Here is a 21716-nt window from a genome sequence, read left to right on the forward strand (position 1 = left end):
CACCAAACACCTTGCTTTTAGATCTCTGGCCTGTCTAAAACCAAAATAAATTGGACAGAATTGTTTTAGAAAGAATCGAGAGAAATTTAAGCCTAGGTAGTCGTTATCTGGACAGGGTTTTGTTTTGTTTTGTTAGTAATTTCTTCACCTGTGCGTATTTTACACATTCTTCTGTATATTTCACAATAAAAAAATGTAAAAAATAAAAAATTAGACCAAACAGCCAGCATCCTATGTGGGAATGTAATCATAATGAGATATTTGTTTGAAACTATTCACTGATTTTTTTTTTCAACGTTTTTTATTTATTTTTGGGACAGAGAGAGACAGAGCATGAACGGGGGAGGGGCAGAGAGAGAGGGAGACACAGAATCGGAAACAGGCTCCAGGCTCCGAGCCATCAGCCCAGAGCCCGACGCGGGGCTCGAACTCACGGACCGCGAGATCGTGACCTGGCTGAAGTCGGACGCTTAACCGACTGCGCCACCCAGGCGCCCCTAACTGATTTTTTGAAGTATAACTGGATTCTCACGGGTAATGTCACTCCAAAAATGACCAACATGCCTTAAAACAAAACTCTGACAAAATAATTATGATCAAATCCATTTAAATTTTTTTCTTAACGTTTATTTATCTTTGAGACAGAGAGAGACAGAGCACGAACAGGGGAGGGTCGGAGAGAGGGAGACACAGAATCTGAAACAGGCTCCAGGCTCCGAGCTGTCAGCACAGAGCCCGACGCGGGGCTCGAACTCACGGACCGCGAAATCATGACCCGAGCCGAAGTCAGCCGCTTAACCGACTGAGCCACCCAGGCGCCCCTGGTCAAATCCATTTATACCCACATAATCTTCTAGCACATTAAATCACTTATCTTTCTGCCGTCTCCATGGTTATAAATGTTCAGGTTTGGAGGGCAAACGAAATAGGTGATAATGATATCAAGATAAATATTATAAACATGTAGACTTATTTGTATCCCAAAAAACATTCAGTGACACTGAGTCTCTCTGACACTTCACTCTATTCTGGAGCTGAAGTATTTCATATTCCAACAATTACTAAGCCTCACCAATTAATAAGAGTCAACTAGTATCTAAAATGTATACTGGCTCCCCACCCGCTGTAATAGTACCGTAATATGCTATTTTATCCTACAAACGTGAATTACTCTTACGATTAAAACTCACCCAAATAAATTCAGTTTGGTTCAACACAGATTTATACCCAAGGCAAGCAGCTAGGAACGATCAAGGCTGGAAAGATCAGCAGGAAAACAGGGCTATCAAGGAACACAAATAACACGAAGAGAAAAACCACCACATGCCGCCTGAGAGCCAGAAGCAAAACACCACGGGAACTGCTCTGTGTCCGACAGCACGGCCCCAAGACACACAGAACTGTACTCCTGATCACCGCACCTACAAGGTAAGATGAAACATAAACACCTATTTTTGACAGCATCGCTGGGCTGACACACCAGTGAGGAAGTTACAGAGAGGTGGCGGAAGCTCTGGGCGATGACGGAACACTGAAGCTGGCTTGTACCCTGGGGCCTTGTGTCTTTGTGGCTCCCCCTCCCGCCGCCTCCTTGCTCCCGGCTCCCAGGTTCACAGGCCACCACCGATCTATCTTCTGCTACTAGAAGTTGGTGACATTTCCTAGAGTTTTATGCACAGAGAATGAAGCAGTTTTGTACTTTGTGGTCTGGCTTCTTTTCAGCACAGTGAGATCCGTCCATGCTGCCTCAGGTATCAGTGGTTTGCTCCTCGTTACTGCTCGTAAGATCTCACCATACAGACGTGCAATGTTTTCTGTCCATTCACCTGTTACTAGACATTAATTCTGCCTCCAGATTTTGGGTACCACAAATCAAAATGCTATGAACATTCACGTATAAGTCTGTATAAACATTTGCTTTCTTTTCTCTTTGGTAAATACTTAGATCACATAAAAGATTCATGTCCAAGTTTTAAAGAAACTGTCACAGTTTTCCAGATTGTACCACCTTACATTCCCAACAGCAGTGTTTGAGAGTTCTGGGCTCTCCACAGTCTCATCAACACTTCTTAGGATGAGTCTTTTTAGTTTTAGACATTCTAATAGGTGGTATTTCTAACAGTGTGGTTTTAAATTGTATTTTCCCAAAGACTAATGATGTTGAACATTTTTCCATGTGCTTACCCTAACATATATTCTTTGGTGAAACATCTATTCAAATCTTTTGCCTGCTTCTTATTTGTTTGTTTGCTTATTTATTTAAATTTTTAAGTTTTTTAGGGGGGAGAGAGAGTGCATGCACACACAAGTTGGGGAGGGGCAGAGAGAGAGGGGGAGAGAGAGAGAATCTCAAGGCAGGTACCCCTATCTGTTTCTTTCTAAACCGGGTTGTTTATTTTCTTATTGGGTTTTAAGAGCTCTTTACATATTCTGGATACAAGTCCTTTGTCAGATATAAGATTTGCGAGTATTTTCTCCCAGACTGTGTCTTGTTTTTTTGTAATAAATAATATTTAAAGTACATTATATATACTAAACAGCCAAATAAACACAAGTAAAGACACAATTCATTAACTGCAATATATATCCTAAGAAACTACCCAGAACACAACATAAAGAGACAAAGAAAGTAAAAACATAAAAGAGAAAGTAAGCAGGGTGCCTGGGTGGCTGGCTCAGTCAGTTCAGCGTCCGACTCTTGATTTTGGTTCAGGTCATGATCCCAGGGTCATGGGATTGAGCCCCACGTTGGGCTCTGCCCTGAGAGCACAGAGCCTGCATGGGATTCTCTCTCTCTCTCCCTCTCTCACTGCCCCTCCCCCCACTCTGTCTCTTTCTCTGTCTCTCTCTCTCTCTCAAAAATAAACTTAAAAAAAGAGAGAAACTGGGGCACCTGGGTGGCCAGTCAGTTAAGCCTCCGACTTCTGCTCAGGTCATGATCTCAAGCCCCTAGTGAGTTCAAGCCCCGCCTCGGGCTCTGTGCTGACAGCTCAGAGCCTAGAGCCTGCTTCCGATTCTGTGTCTCCCTCTCTCTGCCCCTCCCCTGCTCACGTGTGCTCTCGCTCTCTCTCTCTCTCTCTCAAGAATAAAACATTAAAAAAAAATCTTTTTTAAAAGAGAGAAATTAAGAGAAAAGGAGAATAAAATGAAAGATATAACATGTCTAATAAGCATTCCAGAAAACAAAAATAAGAATATGGAAGAAGAAATACCTGCACAGATAATAGTAGAGAATTTTCCAGATGTGTTGATAGATGGTAACACTCAGAATCAGTATACTCAACAAATCCCAACAGGGAAAACTGAAAGAAATCCACACCTCATCTTGCTTACAATGGAGGATTATTTAATCCTAATGTCCTTAAATCCCCAAACCAATACATGACAGTAAAGGGATTTTGGCATCAAATAATATAAAACCACAGAAATAAACTAACAGGAGAGGAGACAACAAAAATGGTCAGAAGTGAACAGACAGCAGCCACAAAATAAGCACCTTAGCAGACCTGAGACACACTTGAACTAGACGAGGGGAGACTGGACAGTCCCAGGTGCATCATACAAGAGTTACGTCTTGAAACTGGCAACCTTTGACTCTAGACGTGGAATCTACAAGTTTATTCTCTAGACACTTGAAATGTTACTTGATTTGGAGACACCAGGCACAGGTGAGTCCCAGGTACCATATGTTACACAGGGGGTCCAAGTCACTATATTAATACCAAATACTTCCAGAAATAAACTCTCACATTTATGGCCAATTTTGATTTGACAAAGGTGCCAAGACAATTCAGTGGGGAGTAACAGTCTTTTCACCAAATGCTGCAAGGGTAACTAGGTATTTTTACAGGCAAGAGAACAAATCCAGACCCTACTTCATGCACCATACACAAAAATCAACTCACAGTGCATCACAGACCCACATCCAGGAGCTAAAACTACAAAGCGCTTAGAAGTGGGGGGTAGGGGACGGATCACCTGGCCTCAGCAGCTTACCACACGTACTGGAATAGAGCGGGAACTGACTCACAGAGAAAACAGGAAAAAGCACTCCCAAGACACCTACGTGAAACGGTGCTGGACAGAAGCATCCACACCGCTCTCCTAACAGGCCTGCTTAAAGGCGAGCCCTGGGTTGCCCTCTGGGAACTCAGACCGGGGAGGGATCCCACCGTTCCCAGAAGTGACGAGAGGCTCGCTGAACCTAAAATGTTTGTGCGAGTAATATGGTTTGTGTTAAATACTTGCTTCCTTCTGGGAGTCTGGTGCTTTCCTATTTGCTACAGAGAGGCTGCCCACAGGACTGGCTCTTAGTAGGGACCCCGGGCACTGGGGCTCTACTGAGCTTCCCTGGTCGACAATGTGTCGCACCTGTTGTCCCGGCTGGTGGCTGGGAGGACTGAGTGCGTCCCGTGTGGCTCCGCCGGGGGAGGACTCTTGGAAGCTGGTGCCTGGTGTCCTCAGACTTCGTCCCACACAACTCTGTGTCCTCTCACACAGGAAATCCCAGACGTGAGCACAGCTAGATCCTGAGTCCTGTGGGTCCTCCCGGTAAACCACTGAAACTAGGGGTGGGCCTGGGGAGCCCCGGCACAAGTATATACAATGAGGAAGAAAATCCATTTGCCTTTCTATTACATAGTTAAACCAGATCTCCAAAGATGTTGGACAAGTTCTTTTTTTTTTTAAAATAAAGTTTATTTTGAGAAAGGGAAAGAGAGAGGGAGGGGCAGAGAGAGAGGGAGATAATTCCAAGTAGGTTCCGCATTGTCAGCACAGAGCCTGACGCAGGGCTTGAACTCACAAACCGTGAGAGCGTGACCTGAGCCAGAATCAAGGGCTGGAGGCTTAACCGACTGAGCCCCCAAGACACCCCTGGACAAGTAAGTTCTGAATGCTTAAGACAGTGTGTGCATGTAGCCTGGTGGTTCCCAGATTCATTGAGCCGAAAGGCCAGTGGTCTGGGCATTTCTTTCTTAGAAAACCTGACTTGCTGACCTGCGACTTTTGGACAGCGGAAGTCCCCACCTTCTTGCCCCAGCAGCTGCTCATGGGCACGAATCATAGCAACTCGGTTTCCTGTCCTCTTTCAGCCTACACACCCTCCTCCTGCAGCTGCTGCTTGATCTACTCCTGGACGCTGCAGCCCACAGAGCAGAGGGTTCTCTGTCCAGGGTATATACAAAACAGTTTGGAAGAAAGAGGTTTTTAACATCTTACGGACTTTAAAACTGCACGTGAAAGTGCTTTGTAGACAGTAAGGACTCTGCAAATGTAATGCATTATTGGGCTTAACAGGCAGGTGTGTGTGCCATAAAATACAGCAGCGTCTTTGATGCGATGCTGCCAGTGCAAAGTTACATCCCCCGACGGCTCTCTGCCTTCCTCTAATTAAAAACTCACATAAAGGCTACAGACACATTTTTAATTTTGCTGTCAGGTTTCAGTTTTGTTGATCTTGAGACAGAAATATCATCTCTCCGTGAAGAAACAACTTCAGGGAAAAGATCACAGACTCATCACGTGAAAACATCAGAAGTCACTTTAGGACTGGAATCCTCTCCTTCTGAGTCCCTTCCCCGTATCATATGCACAACCCCGACTTCGATACAGAGCACTTAACACTCGATAGGTTTATCCTTCCCTGAAGTTCAGGTCACGGGCAATCTTAGAACTCAAAAGAATCTTTGCAATTCGGCTGCACAAGTTCTGAATGCTTATGACAGCATATGCATGTAACCTGGAGTTTCTCACACCAGACAGGGCAACACGGTCATATGGGGAGCTTTCCAGGCCCACCCCAGACTCACCGAGCCAAAAGTACTGCCCATTTACTGGGGTCTGGCCATTTATTTCTTGAGACTTCCTGAAGCAGATATGCCTGGCAGAACCTCACAGAGGCTCTAGATTTGAAGGGAGGAGAAGAGGATTTGTGGAACGGCCTTTAGAAATTGGAGGCTAAGGAAGGAGAATCCATAACCTTGACATCAGGAAGAGTTCTGAGTGGCACAAGGATTATGAGGTTGGAGGCAAGGAAAAGAAAAGGGAATCTAGTATACCATCTGGCTCTGCAGAATCTAAAATAATAAACACTACTAAATGGTTTTCAAGAGGCTTAGACAACAGTACAAATATTACCAACCTCGACAACATAAAAGTATAACCGCATGAGCTAGAAGGTAGGAGGGAAAGGGGAAGTGAAAAAAGGGGAAAGGTGCTAATACCCTCATCTTACAGAGAAAGAGAGAGAGTAGGAGATCACCTAAAGTCACAACAGTAGCCCATAAAAAAACAAAAGTCACATTTCAGTCATACTAAGTTGGCAAGTAGAGAGGCAAACCAACTTGCTCAAATTTAGCTAGCTAGAAGGTTCTAAAGCCCATGTGGGACTATGGGCCCTCCACGCTCCGGACCGTGTGCTCTTTCCCCACGTCTGGCCGTGCAAGCTCTGTGCCAGGAGGTAACTCGCCCAAGGTCACGCACCTAGTTGGTGGCAGAGCCAGAAAAAGACGCGAGTTCTCTAGCCCGAAGATCATTTGGAAAAGTCATTACTAAGATTTCCAGAAAGATCACATCAAAAACCCCTCTCGTTTTTCATCGTGCTCTCACTCACCTCCACGCCCTCATTTCCGCTCACACTCGCAGCACACGCCAACATTTCCTAACGCCGCTCCCCCACGGGGACGCGTGCCCTCCCTGCCCACCCGTCAGGCCTGGTCTCCCCCGCGCCACGCCATCTGACGAAGGAAGTCCTCTCCGCTGGAGGCGACGATGAGGAAGACTTCAACTCATCAGCCATTTTGTCTTTCAGAGCCTGACAGAGGATTAAGACATCAACATGAAGCACGAGGCAAGTCTGCCCGTTCACCTCTTAGACACGGAGACCATCGCTCCCAGGGCCCGGGTCACTGTCACACGCACTGAGGAAAGCTGCTGCCGCTCAGCTGTGCGCGGGCCACACTGTTAGAACCAGTAAGACCACCAGAGACGCTGCAGAACTTCACAAGTTTGGAAATATTCCATGGAAATGATACTTTCTACCCCCAAAGGAGTTCTTTAAAAGTAAATTATAATCCGACCCCATTAGTACCTGTAAAAAGCAATTTAAAAACTTCAATTTGATTCACTATTACTTACGCCATTTTCTGTGCGTTTTTCTGCGGGTACATTTATTACATTTCTCTGAGTTCTCTGCTCTTGGGTCTGACGGCCACCTGAAGAAATGAGAAGGCCAGCCTTACTAACAGACGTATTAGTACGATGATATTCTCCCATCCCTTCGCTTATTTATTCAACACAAGTATAAATTATCAGGCTGAACAATTCAACACTTAAAACAGTTGAAAAAATGCTTTATAATTAATTCTTATGAAGTTGTTTATGTGAAATGTTTTTCTCTCCTATTTTCAGAATCTTGAAAATGACTTATATTGAAAGATTTCTAACACTTAAAAATGGTCAAGATGGTAAGTTTGATGTTATATGTATTTTACCACAACTAATTTTTATTCAACATTTCTTAAAGACTTTTATATTTTATCAGGGACTAAAATAGAACTGAATATCCAGAAATCACACTGGTGCACAGAACTGGTCTTCACTGACAGGGTCCCCACTGACATGGGGCACCAACACAAATCAGGCAGTCTTAAGAATTCTTCTTTATTCCATAAAAATTCCAATGTTTCGGGGAGCCTGGGTGGCTCAGTAGGTTAAGTATCCGACTTCAGCTCAGGTCATGATTTCATGGTTCATGAGTTCGAGCCCTGTGTTGGGCTCTGTGATGACAGCTCAGAGCCTGGAGCCTGCTTTGGATTCTGTGTCTCCCCCTCTCTCTTTGTCCCACCCCTGTTTGTGTTCTCTCTCTCTCTCTCTCAAAAATAAATGAATAAACATTAAAAAAATGTTTCCCCCAAAAGGCTTCAAATTTAAACTGGAGAAATTATATGTCCTGTCATATTTTTTTTAATATATATATTTTTTAATTTGAGAGAGACAGCACCTGAAAGGGGGGAGAGGGCCAGAGGGAGAAAGAGAGATACACTCCCAAGCAGGCTCCACACTCAGCGTGGAGCCCGACACAGGGCTCAATCCCACGACCCTGGGATCACGACCTGAGCTGAAATCAAGAGACGGGCACTCAACCCACCGAGCCACCCAGGTGCTCCTGCCCTGTCGTATTTTTGTTTTTTAAACAAAATGAAGCATGCTGCACAATTGTGCACCTGGTGACTCTGAAGTCACAGAGACCAAGGTCTTTGGTGTGTCCAGTGCCTGCCCCTACAGCTATTACTTAATGTAACTGGAGAATTACTGCACTCCAGAGCCTACTTTAGTACTTAAAATGCATGACTTCAAAGGCACATAAACCTCATGTTTAAAAAAAAAAAAAAAAAAAAAGAAAAAGGAAAACACTTTTGTTCTATATCTTTCCTATTACTTTGAAAATTTGCAGAAAAATGCTATAATGGAAATATGGCTCACTTCACCTTAAAGCATGCATTCTCAAAGACAGTGAATTGTCCCCAACGGGGCAAAGACTGGTTCTTGGGGGAACAGAAATATCTCACTCTTTTTATGTATTCAGCAGAGTTATATAGTACATAAATATATAGTACATCTGATGGGGAAAGATGCGGGACAAGTAACAGAATATCCGAAAAAGGGTCCTTAGGGAAGCGGAAATTCAAAAAGAGGTTAACCAAATATTTGTGGCATGGCACGCAAGTGAACACAGGCATACGGTATACAACAGCCATTTCATAGAATCTAGAGTAGTTTCCTAGTAGCAGGAATCACACACGCACACACGTGCACGCACACACGTGCACACACACACCCCCCCCCCACACACACGCACTTCCCTTAAACTGTGGCATCTAGCAATTTATGGGGTTAATTAAATTCTTAGTTATTCTTGGTATTTTTAAGGAATAACGTGTTCAGGTTAATTTAATATTTCATCATTTCTGCCTCTTCCAAACAACAGGCTATCAAGAAATTAGAATACTATGAGACACACAACATGAAAATTATACCAAGTGCCACTTAATCTTTGATGGTAAAGAAACCTGAAGACCTTGCAATTTAGAGTCAGAAAATAATGAATCGTAAGAGGTGACATTTAGTGAGCACTTTGCAGGTCACCTCACTAACCCCAATCATAGCCCTATGCACCCCACAGGTGAGGAGACGGGGCGCAGGGATGGGAAGTCATTTGCCCAAGTCCCACGCTAAGTAAGCAGCCTCGCTCCCAACTCCAGTGCACCGGCCCCTGGGGTCTACTCTGTGCTCTGCATACGGCCTTCATCGAGTTACTTTCCATTCCAAGCTTGTCCCCGAAGTGTACAGGTGATGGGAAGTGAACATTCTCTACGCTCTCCTCCAGGTTCCAAATAGAGAATCTTTACATTCTGGTGAGGCAGGTCTTTTACTTTTTGTTATGTATCTTGTAGTTCTACACAATAAACACTCAAATGTAATTAATTAATCCCTTTTTTTTAAAGTTTATTTTTGAGACAGCGAGCGAGTGAGCGAGCAGGGGAGGGGCAGAGAGACAGGGAGAGAGAGAATCCCAAGCAAGCTCCACGCTGACATGGGGCTCAAACTCACAAACTGGGAGATCAAGACCTGAGCCAGAATCAAGAGTCGGATGCTTAACCACAGATGTTAATCCCTTTTAAATAATATCAGTCGGTGACAACTACCTTGTACTCAGCTCTGTGGGAAGCACAGAGGAAACATGAGCCTCGGATCCTCAACTCTGGCTGCTTAAAGTCTGAACTGGAGGAGCAGCTCAGTGAACACGAACAAAACGGAACAAAGCACCTGTTCTACGTGCCATGCCGTCTCCTTCCCTGGGTTCTGAGACAGGGGCGCAGTATGCCCAAGCACGGGCAGAGAAACCAGGGCCAAGGGGAGAGCACAGGGGGCAGGGTGTGGGGACGGCCTTGTGAGTTGGGGACAACAGAGAATGAAGATGCCAGAAGGGACGTGGCTGAAACGGAGAAAGAAGGGGCAGGGAGGCTGAAGAGGTGGGTAGGGTCCTACTACAAATGCCACCTAAGCCAAGCTGAGGAGTGCCGAGTAGGATGGCAGGGACTTTGCCGGAAGTTCTGCAAAGCCATGAAAGTTGTGATGAACTTGGTCCTTCCAGTCCTGCCCAACAGTCCCAGCCAGCCCGGGTTGCCCTGTGAATTCCCCATCACCGCACCTTCCTGGGATCTTCCTCATCCCGGTGCCCTGCATTCTCCCCTCCGCATCCTGCTCATCCCTCGAGGTCCCTAGTCTGCCTTCTCTAAATGCTCTGCTCTGTGCTGACGGCAGTCTCCTTCATGCCATGCAGCTCAACATCCTCTCCTCCCATCTGTGCACCTGCTGTGTCAGCACCACTGGGCTGAGCAGTGCTGTGGGGTGATGATGAAGGTCCACCGGAAGGTCAGCGTTGTCACCTTCCTCGTGCCTGAACAGTTCTCTTTAAGTATCCCTGACGCTTCCGAACTCCGTGAGGTGAGAATAAGGCCTTACCCCCATCCCTCCACCCAGGACACTAACGGGGATGTACACATACTGTGTTAGTACGAGTAAATCACAAAACCTTTAAGTTAAGTGTAGCTAGGCCCAAGAGGGATGTATTTGGAGAGCTCAGCTAGGGAGCTGATACAAATTCTCTGCACGAGAATAGCACTTCAGCTGTCAGCTAGTCTAGCCCTCCTTCTTGGGAAGCTTTTGGGCAGAGAGGCAGGGCCCTCGTCTAAGACAAAAGCGGACGAGGAGCTGGATCTGGTCTCCTGACTCCAGATGGCCAGCAGCAGATAGAAGCAAGCCCAGAAGTGAAGGTGCATTGTAAAAACAGCACTGAACTCCATTTACAACCGTGGAAACAGGATTTTAAAGTAGCTGGTAGCTCATTCTAGGATCAGAATGTCTTTTCTGATAAAATACAAATAAAAGGGAATCATGTGCAATAAGGGAATATTCTTTTTACAAAAGGATGTCCCATTATTGTTTATTCTTTAAAAAAATTTTTTTAACGTTTATTTATTATTGAGAGACAGAGAGACACAGAGCATGAGCAGGGGAGGGGTAGACAGAGGGAGAGACACAGAATCTGAAGCAGGCTCCAGGCTCTGAGCTGTCAGCACAGAGCCCGACGCGGGGCTCGAACTCACAGACCGTGAGATCATGACCCGAGCCGAAGTTGGACATTAACCGACTGAGCCACCTAGGTGCCCCTCGTTTATTCTTTTTAAATACCGGAAGTAATCCACAATCACTGTTGAATAACAAGTTAAGGATCTCTTCAAGGCAGTATACATACTTTTACAAGAGATTCTCTTTGTTTAAATTCGAATTCAAAAATAGGAAGCATATTCCCATGGTTCAAAATTCAAAAGGAACGAACAGGTATACAATTAGACATCTGCCCTCCCTCCCTCACCCTGCAGCCATCCCACACGGCTGGCACTGTTACCAGTTTCTGACCATGCTTCCAGAGCCACTTTACACAGGGACGAGCCGATGCGGATGGACAGAATTACGCTCTGTCCCTGGTGCACGGCAGCGGCACAACGCGCACGTGGTGGGGCACGGTGCTCACTCACCTGTTCAGGAGACGGTCTACACCACCAGCTCAGGGCACAGAGCTACTCCTGACTTGTGGCCGTAGAGTGGCGCCCTGCGCGGCCGCACCACCACTCCCGTAACCCGACGCCCACGGCAGGCCCTCCCGTGGCTCCCACCGCAGGTTTCCGTGACTACTAACGCTGCGTGCACATCACTGTGCGTGTGTGTAGGCACAGCTTTAGGGTAAGTTCTCAGAAGTGAGGCTGCTGGGTGAGAGGTCTGGTGCCTTCCTAAGTCTCACAGATATCGCTAAACTGCCCTCCACAGAAGCCGCTGACCGACATTCCCATGGCAACATGGCAGAGCGTCTGTTTCTCAAGCTCCTGGCCAATGCTGTCATTAAATGTTCTAGTCCTCGCCGACGTAACAGGTGAGATACACTATCCTCCTGTCTTCTCTGCATTTCTTTTATGAGGAGTAAGGCTGAACATCTTTTCGCATACCCTAGGGCCACGTGGATTCACTTTTCTGTGACCTGTCTTTGTAGACTTCCCCTTTTCTTAAACGGGTTTTCCTTATCAATTTTTAGAAACTTTTATACATAAAGATAGGCAGCCCTTTACAATCTGAGCTATAAATGCTGTTTCCCAGCTTATAATTTGCCTTTTGACTTTGCCCAGGGTGGTTATTGCCACTCAAACCGTGTTGGGGGCGGGTTCTTCTGTTTTCAGTAATTCAGTTCTTTTATGGCCTAGTGTCAGGCTTAGAAAAGTCTTGTTCCCTCGAAAAATTTTAAGTAAAACCTGTATCTCTCAGAACTCTTCTAATCCTTTCGTGGTTTCGTTTATTCTTAAACTCTGGATATTCGATGCGTCCGGTATTTATCAACGGTTTCTTTCAACAGCAGGAGCCCTCACATGTCTGAACACATCACCTGACTGACTCAGGGTCCTGAGACGGAAGCAAGGGCGGAAGTAAGGGCGGAGTAACTGTCAACTGCAATAACAGAGGGCAAAGAAACGGGAGATCCCACCTCCCCCCTCCCCACTGGTGAGCAAAGGGAAAACAAAACGTGAACGATTTAACATCTATTCCTATTTTACTTAAATTAACTGTTACGGCAGGAATTAACAAACGGGGAAAGCACTCGGCTACCTTGCTCACTGCTCTCGGTTGGGGAATCCTCATGTCGAAGGAAAAATTTCACTTCTTCCCTGCGTGGCCCCCACTTCTGAAGATGTTCGTACATCATGTGATCAAAGGGTATGGGACGCTCTAGAAAAAAACCACATCTTACTTATTCCAGAAATAAAATGACTCCAACCAAAAGCAAAAAATAAATAAAAATAGATTTAAATAAATATACACATATACATTAGAATTCAAGGATATTATAAGCACTAAATTTTAATTCTAATGAAGTAAAAGCAGGAGTGTGAGTGGGAAATAATCTAGGTAACACATAAGCACGAGAAGTGTACATAAAAGCGATTCTGCAACATTAAATAGGGAACACTGGAAACTGCCCTCTATCATACTTATTTACTGTATCAGGAAGCAGTGTGCCTCTCAGTCTTCAAAGAAGCACATTAACAACCTGGCCCAGCATGGCCATTCACTACAATGCTGCGTGTGGCCATCAGACGCGCACGGGGCGCACAGGGCGCACGGCGCACGTCTTGGCCAGTCAGGTACCGCTACTGGGAATGCTGGCCAAAATGCAGAGGCTAAAACTACCAAGTTCATAATAAAAAATACATTCTACAGAATTAAATGTACTAATGCACTTCAAATATTAAAGAAAAAAGCTCAGAATAAAATCCTAGTAGAATATCGACACCAGTGACTAGAGAAGAGCACGGACGTATTTGTTAAACTTACGAGGTACATTTCTTATGTTTATAATCCTAGTTTCCTTAGAACTGCATCATGTGTAGAAACAGAAAACAAAACAAACACAAAACAAACACAAAAAAACCTCGGTTGTTTGCCTTCTTCTTAGATATCTGAAGAACTGCTTATGTTCTGGATACTGATCCTGGGTTGATTACATATATTGAAAATAGGCTTGTCTTTTAATTTTGTTGGTGCCTTTTGTTATACAGAAGTTTAAAAATAATGTAAGCACTTATCGATCTTTTCTGATTTTGAGGTTTTTGAACAAATTCTCTTAACTCCAAGGTCGAAAGAATATTCTATATTTTTTTTCCTACAAATTATAAAGTATTGCTTTTCATTGTCCTTATGGAACTGGTTTTGCTTTTCCTACTTTCATCATCAATGGTCCCCACATCATTTACTTGCTAGTGTCTCCTTTCCTCATAGAGACACCTCTGAGCCATCTCAGGGCTCCTCGGGCCCCGATCTCTTCTAGCGGGCGGGCTGTCACTCTACCTCCACGCCGCGGCTGCAGTCTCCACTGCTGTGGTTTTACAGTTGGTGCTGCCATCGGCTAGGACGAGTCCCCTCGTGTGGCTCATCTTTGAAACGGTCTTGGCATTGCCCAGCCCTTTGGGCTCACAACTATTTGAAAGGAGCTGCTTGTCAAGTTCTTTTTTGAAAGGTAGGCTTTTGACTGTAATCATACTAATTTATTTACAAGTAAAATTTGGGGAGATCTGAAATCTTTGTAAACCGGGTCTTCTAGTCCATGAACATGGTTCTGTCTCTCCATTTTTTTCAAGCATGTTGTGTTTTTCAAGGATTTTTTTTTAATCACCATAGAGATCTTATAAATCTCTATTCCTTTGTACCTTACAGGTTTTTTGTTTACATAGCATTTAAAAATAACTTTCATTTTATCTATTTTTTTAATGTTTATTTTTGAGGGAAAGAGAGAGAGGCGGGGGAGGGGGGGTGGGGACAGAGGATCTGAATCAGGCTCCAGAGAGCCCGACGCAGGGTTCAAACTCACGAACCGCGAGATCATGACCTGAGCCGAAGTCAGGTGCTTAATCAACTGATCCTCCCAAGCACCCCCAAAATAACTTTCATTTTAGAATGATCTTAGACCTCTAGAAAAGTAGCCAAGACAGTACAGAGTTCTGATACCCCTTCGCCCAGTTTCCCCTAACGTTAGCATCTTAACTGAGTATCTCTGTCAAAGCTAAGAAATTTACACTCGTACGTTACTGTTAGCTAAATTCCAAGCTTTATCTGCACTCCACTGGTTTTTCCCCTAATGTCCTTTCTGTCCCAGGAACTGAACCAGAAAACTACAATTGCATTTACTTGTCTTAAACCCTAGGTCTCTGCTGGTCTGTAATAGTTTGGTCCTTCCCTGTTTTTTTCATGACCTTGACAGTTTTGAGGAGTTCCAGCCAGGTATTTTGTAGAATGTCCCTAATTCTAGCTTGTCTAGTGTTTTCCCCCTGGTTATAATGAGGGGATGGATTTTGGGGAGAACTCCACAGAGGTGAGGTACCTTCTCATCTCATCATACCAGGGTGTGCATGCCATCACCATGACAGATCGTGTGATGCTGGCCTTGACCTAACTCAGCTAGGTGGTATCTGCCGGGTCCCCCGCTCCAAAACTCCCAACTACTACCTCATTCTCCAACAGGTCGCTGGCAAGTGGTGGGTGTGTAGTGCATAGGGAGGACCGTCGGCTGATGACATTGGCCTCTTTGTCCAGAAACATCTCCCCCAACATTTCCTCACATGCTGAGGACTGATCCACAGGACCTATTATAACATCTACCTCTGTAATAGGAAATTGGAGGGAATTTTTCTTTCTAAAGGGTTGTATACCTCAGGAACTGTCCCCCTACCCCCACTTGTTGCTGTTACCAACATTAACAAATGTGGTTTATGAAGGTGAAAAATGAATTGTATTGTGAAATTTTCTTTTCTGGTAATTTCTTGCTTAATTATTAATTATGCCTTTCTGTTTTACATTTTATTCGTGTTTATGTTTTAAAAATATTCTTGGAAGCCCAAAGTAGCAATTTTTGAAGACAATGTGTGAGATAAGAGAAATTCTAAACCTAGGCCTACATTCCAGAGAAATGAAAACATATGCCCCCACGAACACTTGCCCAGGAATGTTCACAGCAAGCATTATCACAGCCAAGAAGTGGAAGCAACCCAAATGTCCATCACCTGCTGAATGGAGAAATAAAATGTGATCTATCTTACAATGGATATTCTTAAGCCAAGAAAAGGAATTAAGTACTGAAACATGCTACAACGTGGATGCACCTTGAAAATATTATGCTAAGTAAAAGAAGCCAGACCAAAAAAGCCATGTATCAGATGACTGGGTTTACATGAAGTACCTAGAGGAGTCCAACACATAGAGCCAGATGATCACACAGTGGTTGCCAGTGGCTGGGGGGGGGGGGGGGGGGGGAAGGAATGGAAAGGTACAGACTTTGGTGACGGCTACACAACACTGTGAATGTCCTAAATACCCCTTAATTGTACATGTTAAAATAGTGATTCTTATGTGCAAATTTTATCTCCACTTAAAGGGGAAAAAAGGAAATCCTGAAATGCTCCCAATGTTGCTTGTGCCTGAAGTCAGGAAGGACATCAGCAAGACTAGGGGCTCACAGGCAGTGACCTGGGAGAGTGCCGAGGCGACACTGAGCAGTGTCGTCCACCTCGAGCACAAGCATATGGCTGGAGAGAGACCTTTCTCTAAATCTGCTCACCGGGAGAAAGCAAGAACTCTGCAGGCTGCAGTCCAATCATACATTCACAGTGTGATTTATTGCTCTACCCGAGGTTAAGTTCTACATTTCTTTCTTTCCTTTTTCTTTTTTTAAGTTTATTTATTTTTAATGTTTATTTTTGAGAGAGAGAGAGAAAGAGTGCGAATGAGGGAGGGGCAGAGAGGGAGACACACACAGAATCTGAAGCAGGTTCCAGGCTCTGAGCTGTCAGCACAGAGCCTGACATGGGGCTTGAACTCACCAACTGTGAGATCATGACCTGAGCTGAAGTCGGACACTTAACCGACTAAACCACCCAAGTGCCCCTTTAGTTTATTTACTTTTGAGAGAGCGAGGGAACGTGAGCAGGGGAGGGACAAAGAGAGAGGGACAGAGAGAGAGGGAGACAGAGAATCCCAAGCAGGCTCCATCCACATTGTCAGCAGAGCCCAACGCAGGGCTCAAACCAATGAACCATGGAATCATGACCTAAGCCAAAATCAAGAGTCAGACGCTTAACTGAGTGAACCACCCAAGTGCCCCAGTTCTAGATCTCTATAAAGAAAGAAGTCCTGCCAGTCACAGCAATGTAGCAAATGGTGCGCTCCTAACGTGCCTTTTCTGTGCATGTAAGCAAGCTCTGTCTTCTTCTTTAAATGTCAGGGCAAGTACAGAAACGGTCTCATCTCAGTTGAAAATGAAATCTGTGTTTGCTCAGCTCAAGTTTAGCACACAACTGAGTATTTGCACAGAAAAACCAAGCACAGAGTGTACTTTAAAGAAGTAAATATCGGGGCGCCTGGGTGGCTCAGTTGGTTGAGCATCCGACTTCGGCTCAGGTCACGATCCTGTGGTTTGTAGGTTTGAGCCCCGCGTCGGGTTCACTGCTATCAGCTTGGAGCCTGCTTTGGAACCTCTGTCCCCCTCTCTCTCTGCCCTTCCCCCACTTGTGCTGTCTCAAAAATAAATGAAACATTAATTAAAAAAAAAGTAAATATTATACATTTTTAGTTTTGAAAGTAACTTTTTATGTATATAGGCCCATATAAAAGATTTTTAAAAATCACGTGTACTGTAATTTCATAATGTTGAGGCCTGTATGTAAGCCTAATCATGTTTTGCACAGAATTGTGCCTTAGGCCATATTTTATTCATATTGCTTTGGCTTATGGGGTTAAGTAGCTTCAGTTTTAGTCACTTTACTAATCAACATTATCCATAAGTTTTCATGTTTTTTACATTAATTAAAATAAATTCACAACCTTTATTTATTTTTCTAGCTCAATAAATGTTTATTGAATGAAAGAAAGAAAGACTTAATTATCAACAATCACCATAGAAAAATAAGTCACAGGAAAGTAATGTTGCCTTGACAACCTTTATTTAAATCTACCAAGTCTGAGCATAACTTTATAAAAATTAAACCCAATTTTGTCTTAAGTCAGTCATTTAACAAGTTTATCGTTTCCCTCTCTGAATTTAAAATTTCAGGGGCGCCTGGGTGGCGCAGTCAGTTAAGCGTCCAACTCAGGTCATGATCTTGTGGTTTATGAGTTGAAGCCCCGTGTCGGGCTCTGGGTTGATAGCTCAGAGCCTGGAGCCTGCTTCAGATTCTGTGTCTCCCTCTCTCTCTGCCCCTCCCCTGCTTGCCTCTCTCTCTCTCTCACTCAAAAATAAACATTAAAAAAAATTTTTTTTTAATTTTAACGAAAAGATTAATTTCAAGAAAAGTAAGCTAAGTTTAACTCTCTTTTAAAAAAAAATAGTAAAGGCTAACTAAAACATCATTTTTGTTTGAAAGTGAAAACAGAACTACCCCACATATATAATATGTACTATATACCTCATCAGTATCCATAATGGAAATCTATGATAAGACTTTCAAGTGTTCTTGGATAAGGCAAAAATAAAATTAAGTAGGAAATTTAACAAAAGGAAATGCTGAAGGTTCTACCTATATTCCTGATTTGCAATAGAGTGGACCCTGTGTGGGAAAGGGAAACCCAAGTACAGTAGGCTAATATAATAAACTGACCAAATTAACACAAATTAACACAGTGTTACAGGCTGAGCTGTGTTCCCCCACTAATTCATATGTTGAACTCTTTGCAGAACCTCAGAATGCAACCTTTTGGAGACTGGATCTTTAAGGAGGTAATAAGTAAAAACGAGGTCACTGGGGTGGGCCTGAATCCAATATGGCTGGTGACCTCATAAGTAGGAGATTAGGACACAGACACGCACAAGAGGGAAGACCATGTGAGGACAGGGAGAGAAGGTGGCATCTGTAAGCCAAGGAGAGAGGCCTCAGGAAAGACTAAGCCTGCCGACATCTTGATCTCAGACCTCTAGCCTCCAGAATTGGGAGAGAATGAATGTCTGGTGTTCAAGCCAATGAGGCTGTGATACTGTGTTATGGCAGCCCTAGCAACCTAACATACAGATCCACAGAGAAACAGTCTCTTCTCAAAAGCATTAACAATTATACTGGAGTATTATACTTATGACGTACTGATCACACTAATAGACCATGAATCGTAGATGCAATCATTTTTATGGAAAGATTCTCTGAAACCTGGAAATTACCGTAAGGTTTCTCTAGGGTAAAAAAGACAGAGAATGGCTACCTCAAGTGCTTTCCCCCTTCCTCCGAATCTTACCCACTAGAAAATAGCTCTTCAGGACCCAGCTTTGCTGGTCTGTTTTACTCAACGACTTGTGTTTACTAAGGAGATATGACAGTGAACAGACAAGTTCCTGCCTTCAGGAATTTTAATCCAATGAGAAAACTATAGGAAAGCTACTGTATTATGTTCTGATAAATAACTATGACAGTACTGGAATGCAGAGGAGGGATGCTTAACACCCTCTGAGATTCAAGGAAGGGAGGAAAGGCAAGGGATGAATAGAAGTTAGCCAAGCAAAGGGGGCAGGTGCTAGGGATTGTTCTAGACAATGAGAATAGCACATACAGAAGCCATGGCAAATACAGTACACTGTGACCCTCTACTGTGAGGTCAACCTCATTCCTGATGAGGTAAAACAAACTATAATTACTTACCTATCCCCTCCTTCCTGTCACTGTTATCAGACTGATAACTGAGAACCTGCCCTCTTACTTCTGGTTTAGTAACAGTCCAACATTTATCAAAGTCAAGTTCCTCTCAATGTGCCCTGAAATCTCTGCTCTGAATTCTAAGGAGAACGTTAAAAGCACAAGACTTTGGAAGAAAATATTCAAGTATCACATACCTGATAAGGGATCTGTGTCTAGAATATATAAAGAACTCTTACTGGGGATGTATTGTATAGTATGGTGACTTTAGTTAATATTGTATTGCATGTTTGAAAGTTGCTAAAAGAAAAGATCTTAAAAGTTCTCTTCACGGGGCACCTGAGTGGCTCAGTCAGTTAAGCATCCAACTCTTGGTTTCAGTTCAGGTCATGGTTTCACAGTTAGTGAGACTGAGCCCCACATCAGTTTCAGCACTGACAGCATGGAACCTGCTTGGGATTCTCTCTCCCTCTGTCTCTGCCCCTCCCCCACTCATGCTCAGGCTCGCTCGCTCTCTCTCTCTCTCTCTCTCTCTCTCTCAAAATAAACATTTTTTTAAAAAAGTTCTTATCACAAGAAAAAAAAAGTTTTGTAACTGTGTGGTGACAGATGTTAACTGGGCTTACAGCAATGATCATTTCACAATATATACAAATATCAAATCATTAGCTAAACATGAAACTAATGCTATATATCAATTATACTTCAATTAAAAAAATAAGCAAAAGTTCTAATTATGTCTCAAGTTGCCTGGGTAGCTCAGTCAGTTGAGTACCTCTTTTTTTTTTTTTTAATGTTTATTTATTTTTGAAGGAGAGACAGAGTGGGGGAGGGGCAGAGAGAGAGAGACACAGACAGACAGACACAGAATCTGAAGCAGGCTCCAAGCTCTGAGCTGTCAGCACAAAGCCTGATGCAGGGCTCAAACTCACAAGCCATGAGATCATGACCTGTGCCAAAGTCAGTTGCTTAACCGACTGAGCCACCCAGGTGCCCCGAGCATCTAACTCTCGACACTCAGGTCACGATCTCATGGTTTGTGGGATTGAGCCTCGCACTGGGTTCCGGCTGACAGTGAGGAGCCTACTTGGGACTCTCTTTCTCTCCCTCTCTCTGCCCCTACCCTGCTTGCATGGTCTCTCTCAAAATTAAAAAAAAAAATTTTTTTTAATAAATAGACATTTCTCTACGGGTATCTGGGTGACTCAGTCGGTTAAGCGTCTGACTCCTGGTTTTGGCTCAGGTCACTATCTCACGGTTTGTGAGACTGAGACCCGCATCAGGCTCCAGGATGACAGCATGGAGCCTGCTTGGGATTCTCTCTCTCCCTCTCTCTCTCTCTGCTCCTCCCACGCTCTCACTCTCTCTCAAAATAAATTAACTTTTAAATAGACATTTCGCTAAAGAAGATATGCAAATGGCCAATGAGCACATGAAAAGATGCTCAGCATCATTAGCCACTAGGGAAAAGCAAATCAAAACCACAAGATACCACTCACACCCACTAGGATGGGTGGAATTGTATACCTAATATCAAGCGTTGGCAAGAATGTGGAGTAACTGGAATAGACTGATGCTGAGAATGTAAAATGGTTGCTTTTGAAAACAGTCTGGCAATTCCTCAATGAGTTAAGCAATTACCACCCAGCAATTCTACTCTTAGGTATATACCTAAGAGAAGTGAAAACATACGTCCACACACACACTTGTACATAAATGTTTACAGCAGCATTACTCAGGATAGCTAAAAGGTGGAAACAACCCAAATGTCCATCAACTGATCAATGGGTAAATGGAATCCACCCAATGGAATATTATTCAGCAACAAAAAGGAATGAAGTGTTGATACCAAAACAACATGAACGAACCTTGAAAAACATCATGCTCCATGAAAGCCAGTCAAAAGGGAATACATGTTGTATGATTACATTTATATGAAATATTCAAAACAAGAACATCTACAGAGACAGAAAAGAGATTAGGGGCAACCTAAGAACGGAGCGGGTAGGAAGGGAATAGGAAATGACTACTAATGGATACGAAGTTGCTTTTTTGCAGTGATGAAAATGTTCTTTGATTGTGGTGATGGCCGCACAGCTCTGAGTGTACTAAAATTACTGAATTTAGGTAATAGGTGACACTTTCAATAGGTGAATTGTATGGTATATGAAGTATATCTCAACAGAGCTATTTAAAAAAAAAGTGTACGACTTTAGTGACTATCCCTAAGTACCCTTTCAACACTTCCATTTGGATGCCATCCCATTATCACCTCAGACTCAACAGGTTCTACCTGATCATTCTCTTACTTTCCAACACAGACCCATCCATACCCCAGTCACCTGTTTTTTCACACCACAAAAAGGCTACCCTCCTCCACCAGTGCTGACGGCCTTTGTGCGAGCTAGTTCTATCTCTTCCCTGCTGCCTACTTTCTCT

General features: G+C 43.8%; 1 protein-coding gene across 8 annotated transcripts in view; it reads right to left on the reverse strand.

Annotated features, from left to right (window-relative positions):
- PPP1R13B (protein phosphatase 1 regulatory subunit 13B) overlaps positions 1–21716 on the reverse strand; it is a 93555-nt gene that overhangs the window by 34701 nt on the left and 37138 nt on the right. For all 8 annotated transcript variants that reach the window (XM_042990678.1, XM_042990672.1, XM_042990677.1 and 5 more), the window contains exons 3-4: positions 12721–12840; positions 7138–7214 (exon numbers count right to left, since the gene is read on the reverse strand). In XM_042990678.1, the coding sequence (XP_042846612.1) occupies positions 7138–7214; positions 12721–12840 (197 nt within the window). The remainder of the gene's footprint in view (positions 1–7137; positions 7215–12720; positions 12841–21716) is intronic.

Source organism: Panthera tigris, chromosome B3, assembly GCF_018350195.1.
Source record: "Panthera tigris isolate Pti1 chromosome B3, P.tigris_Pti1_mat1.1, whole genome shotgun sequence".
Classification (NCBI taxonomy): Eukaryota; Metazoa; Chordata; class Mammalia; order Carnivora; family Felidae; genus Panthera; species Panthera tigris.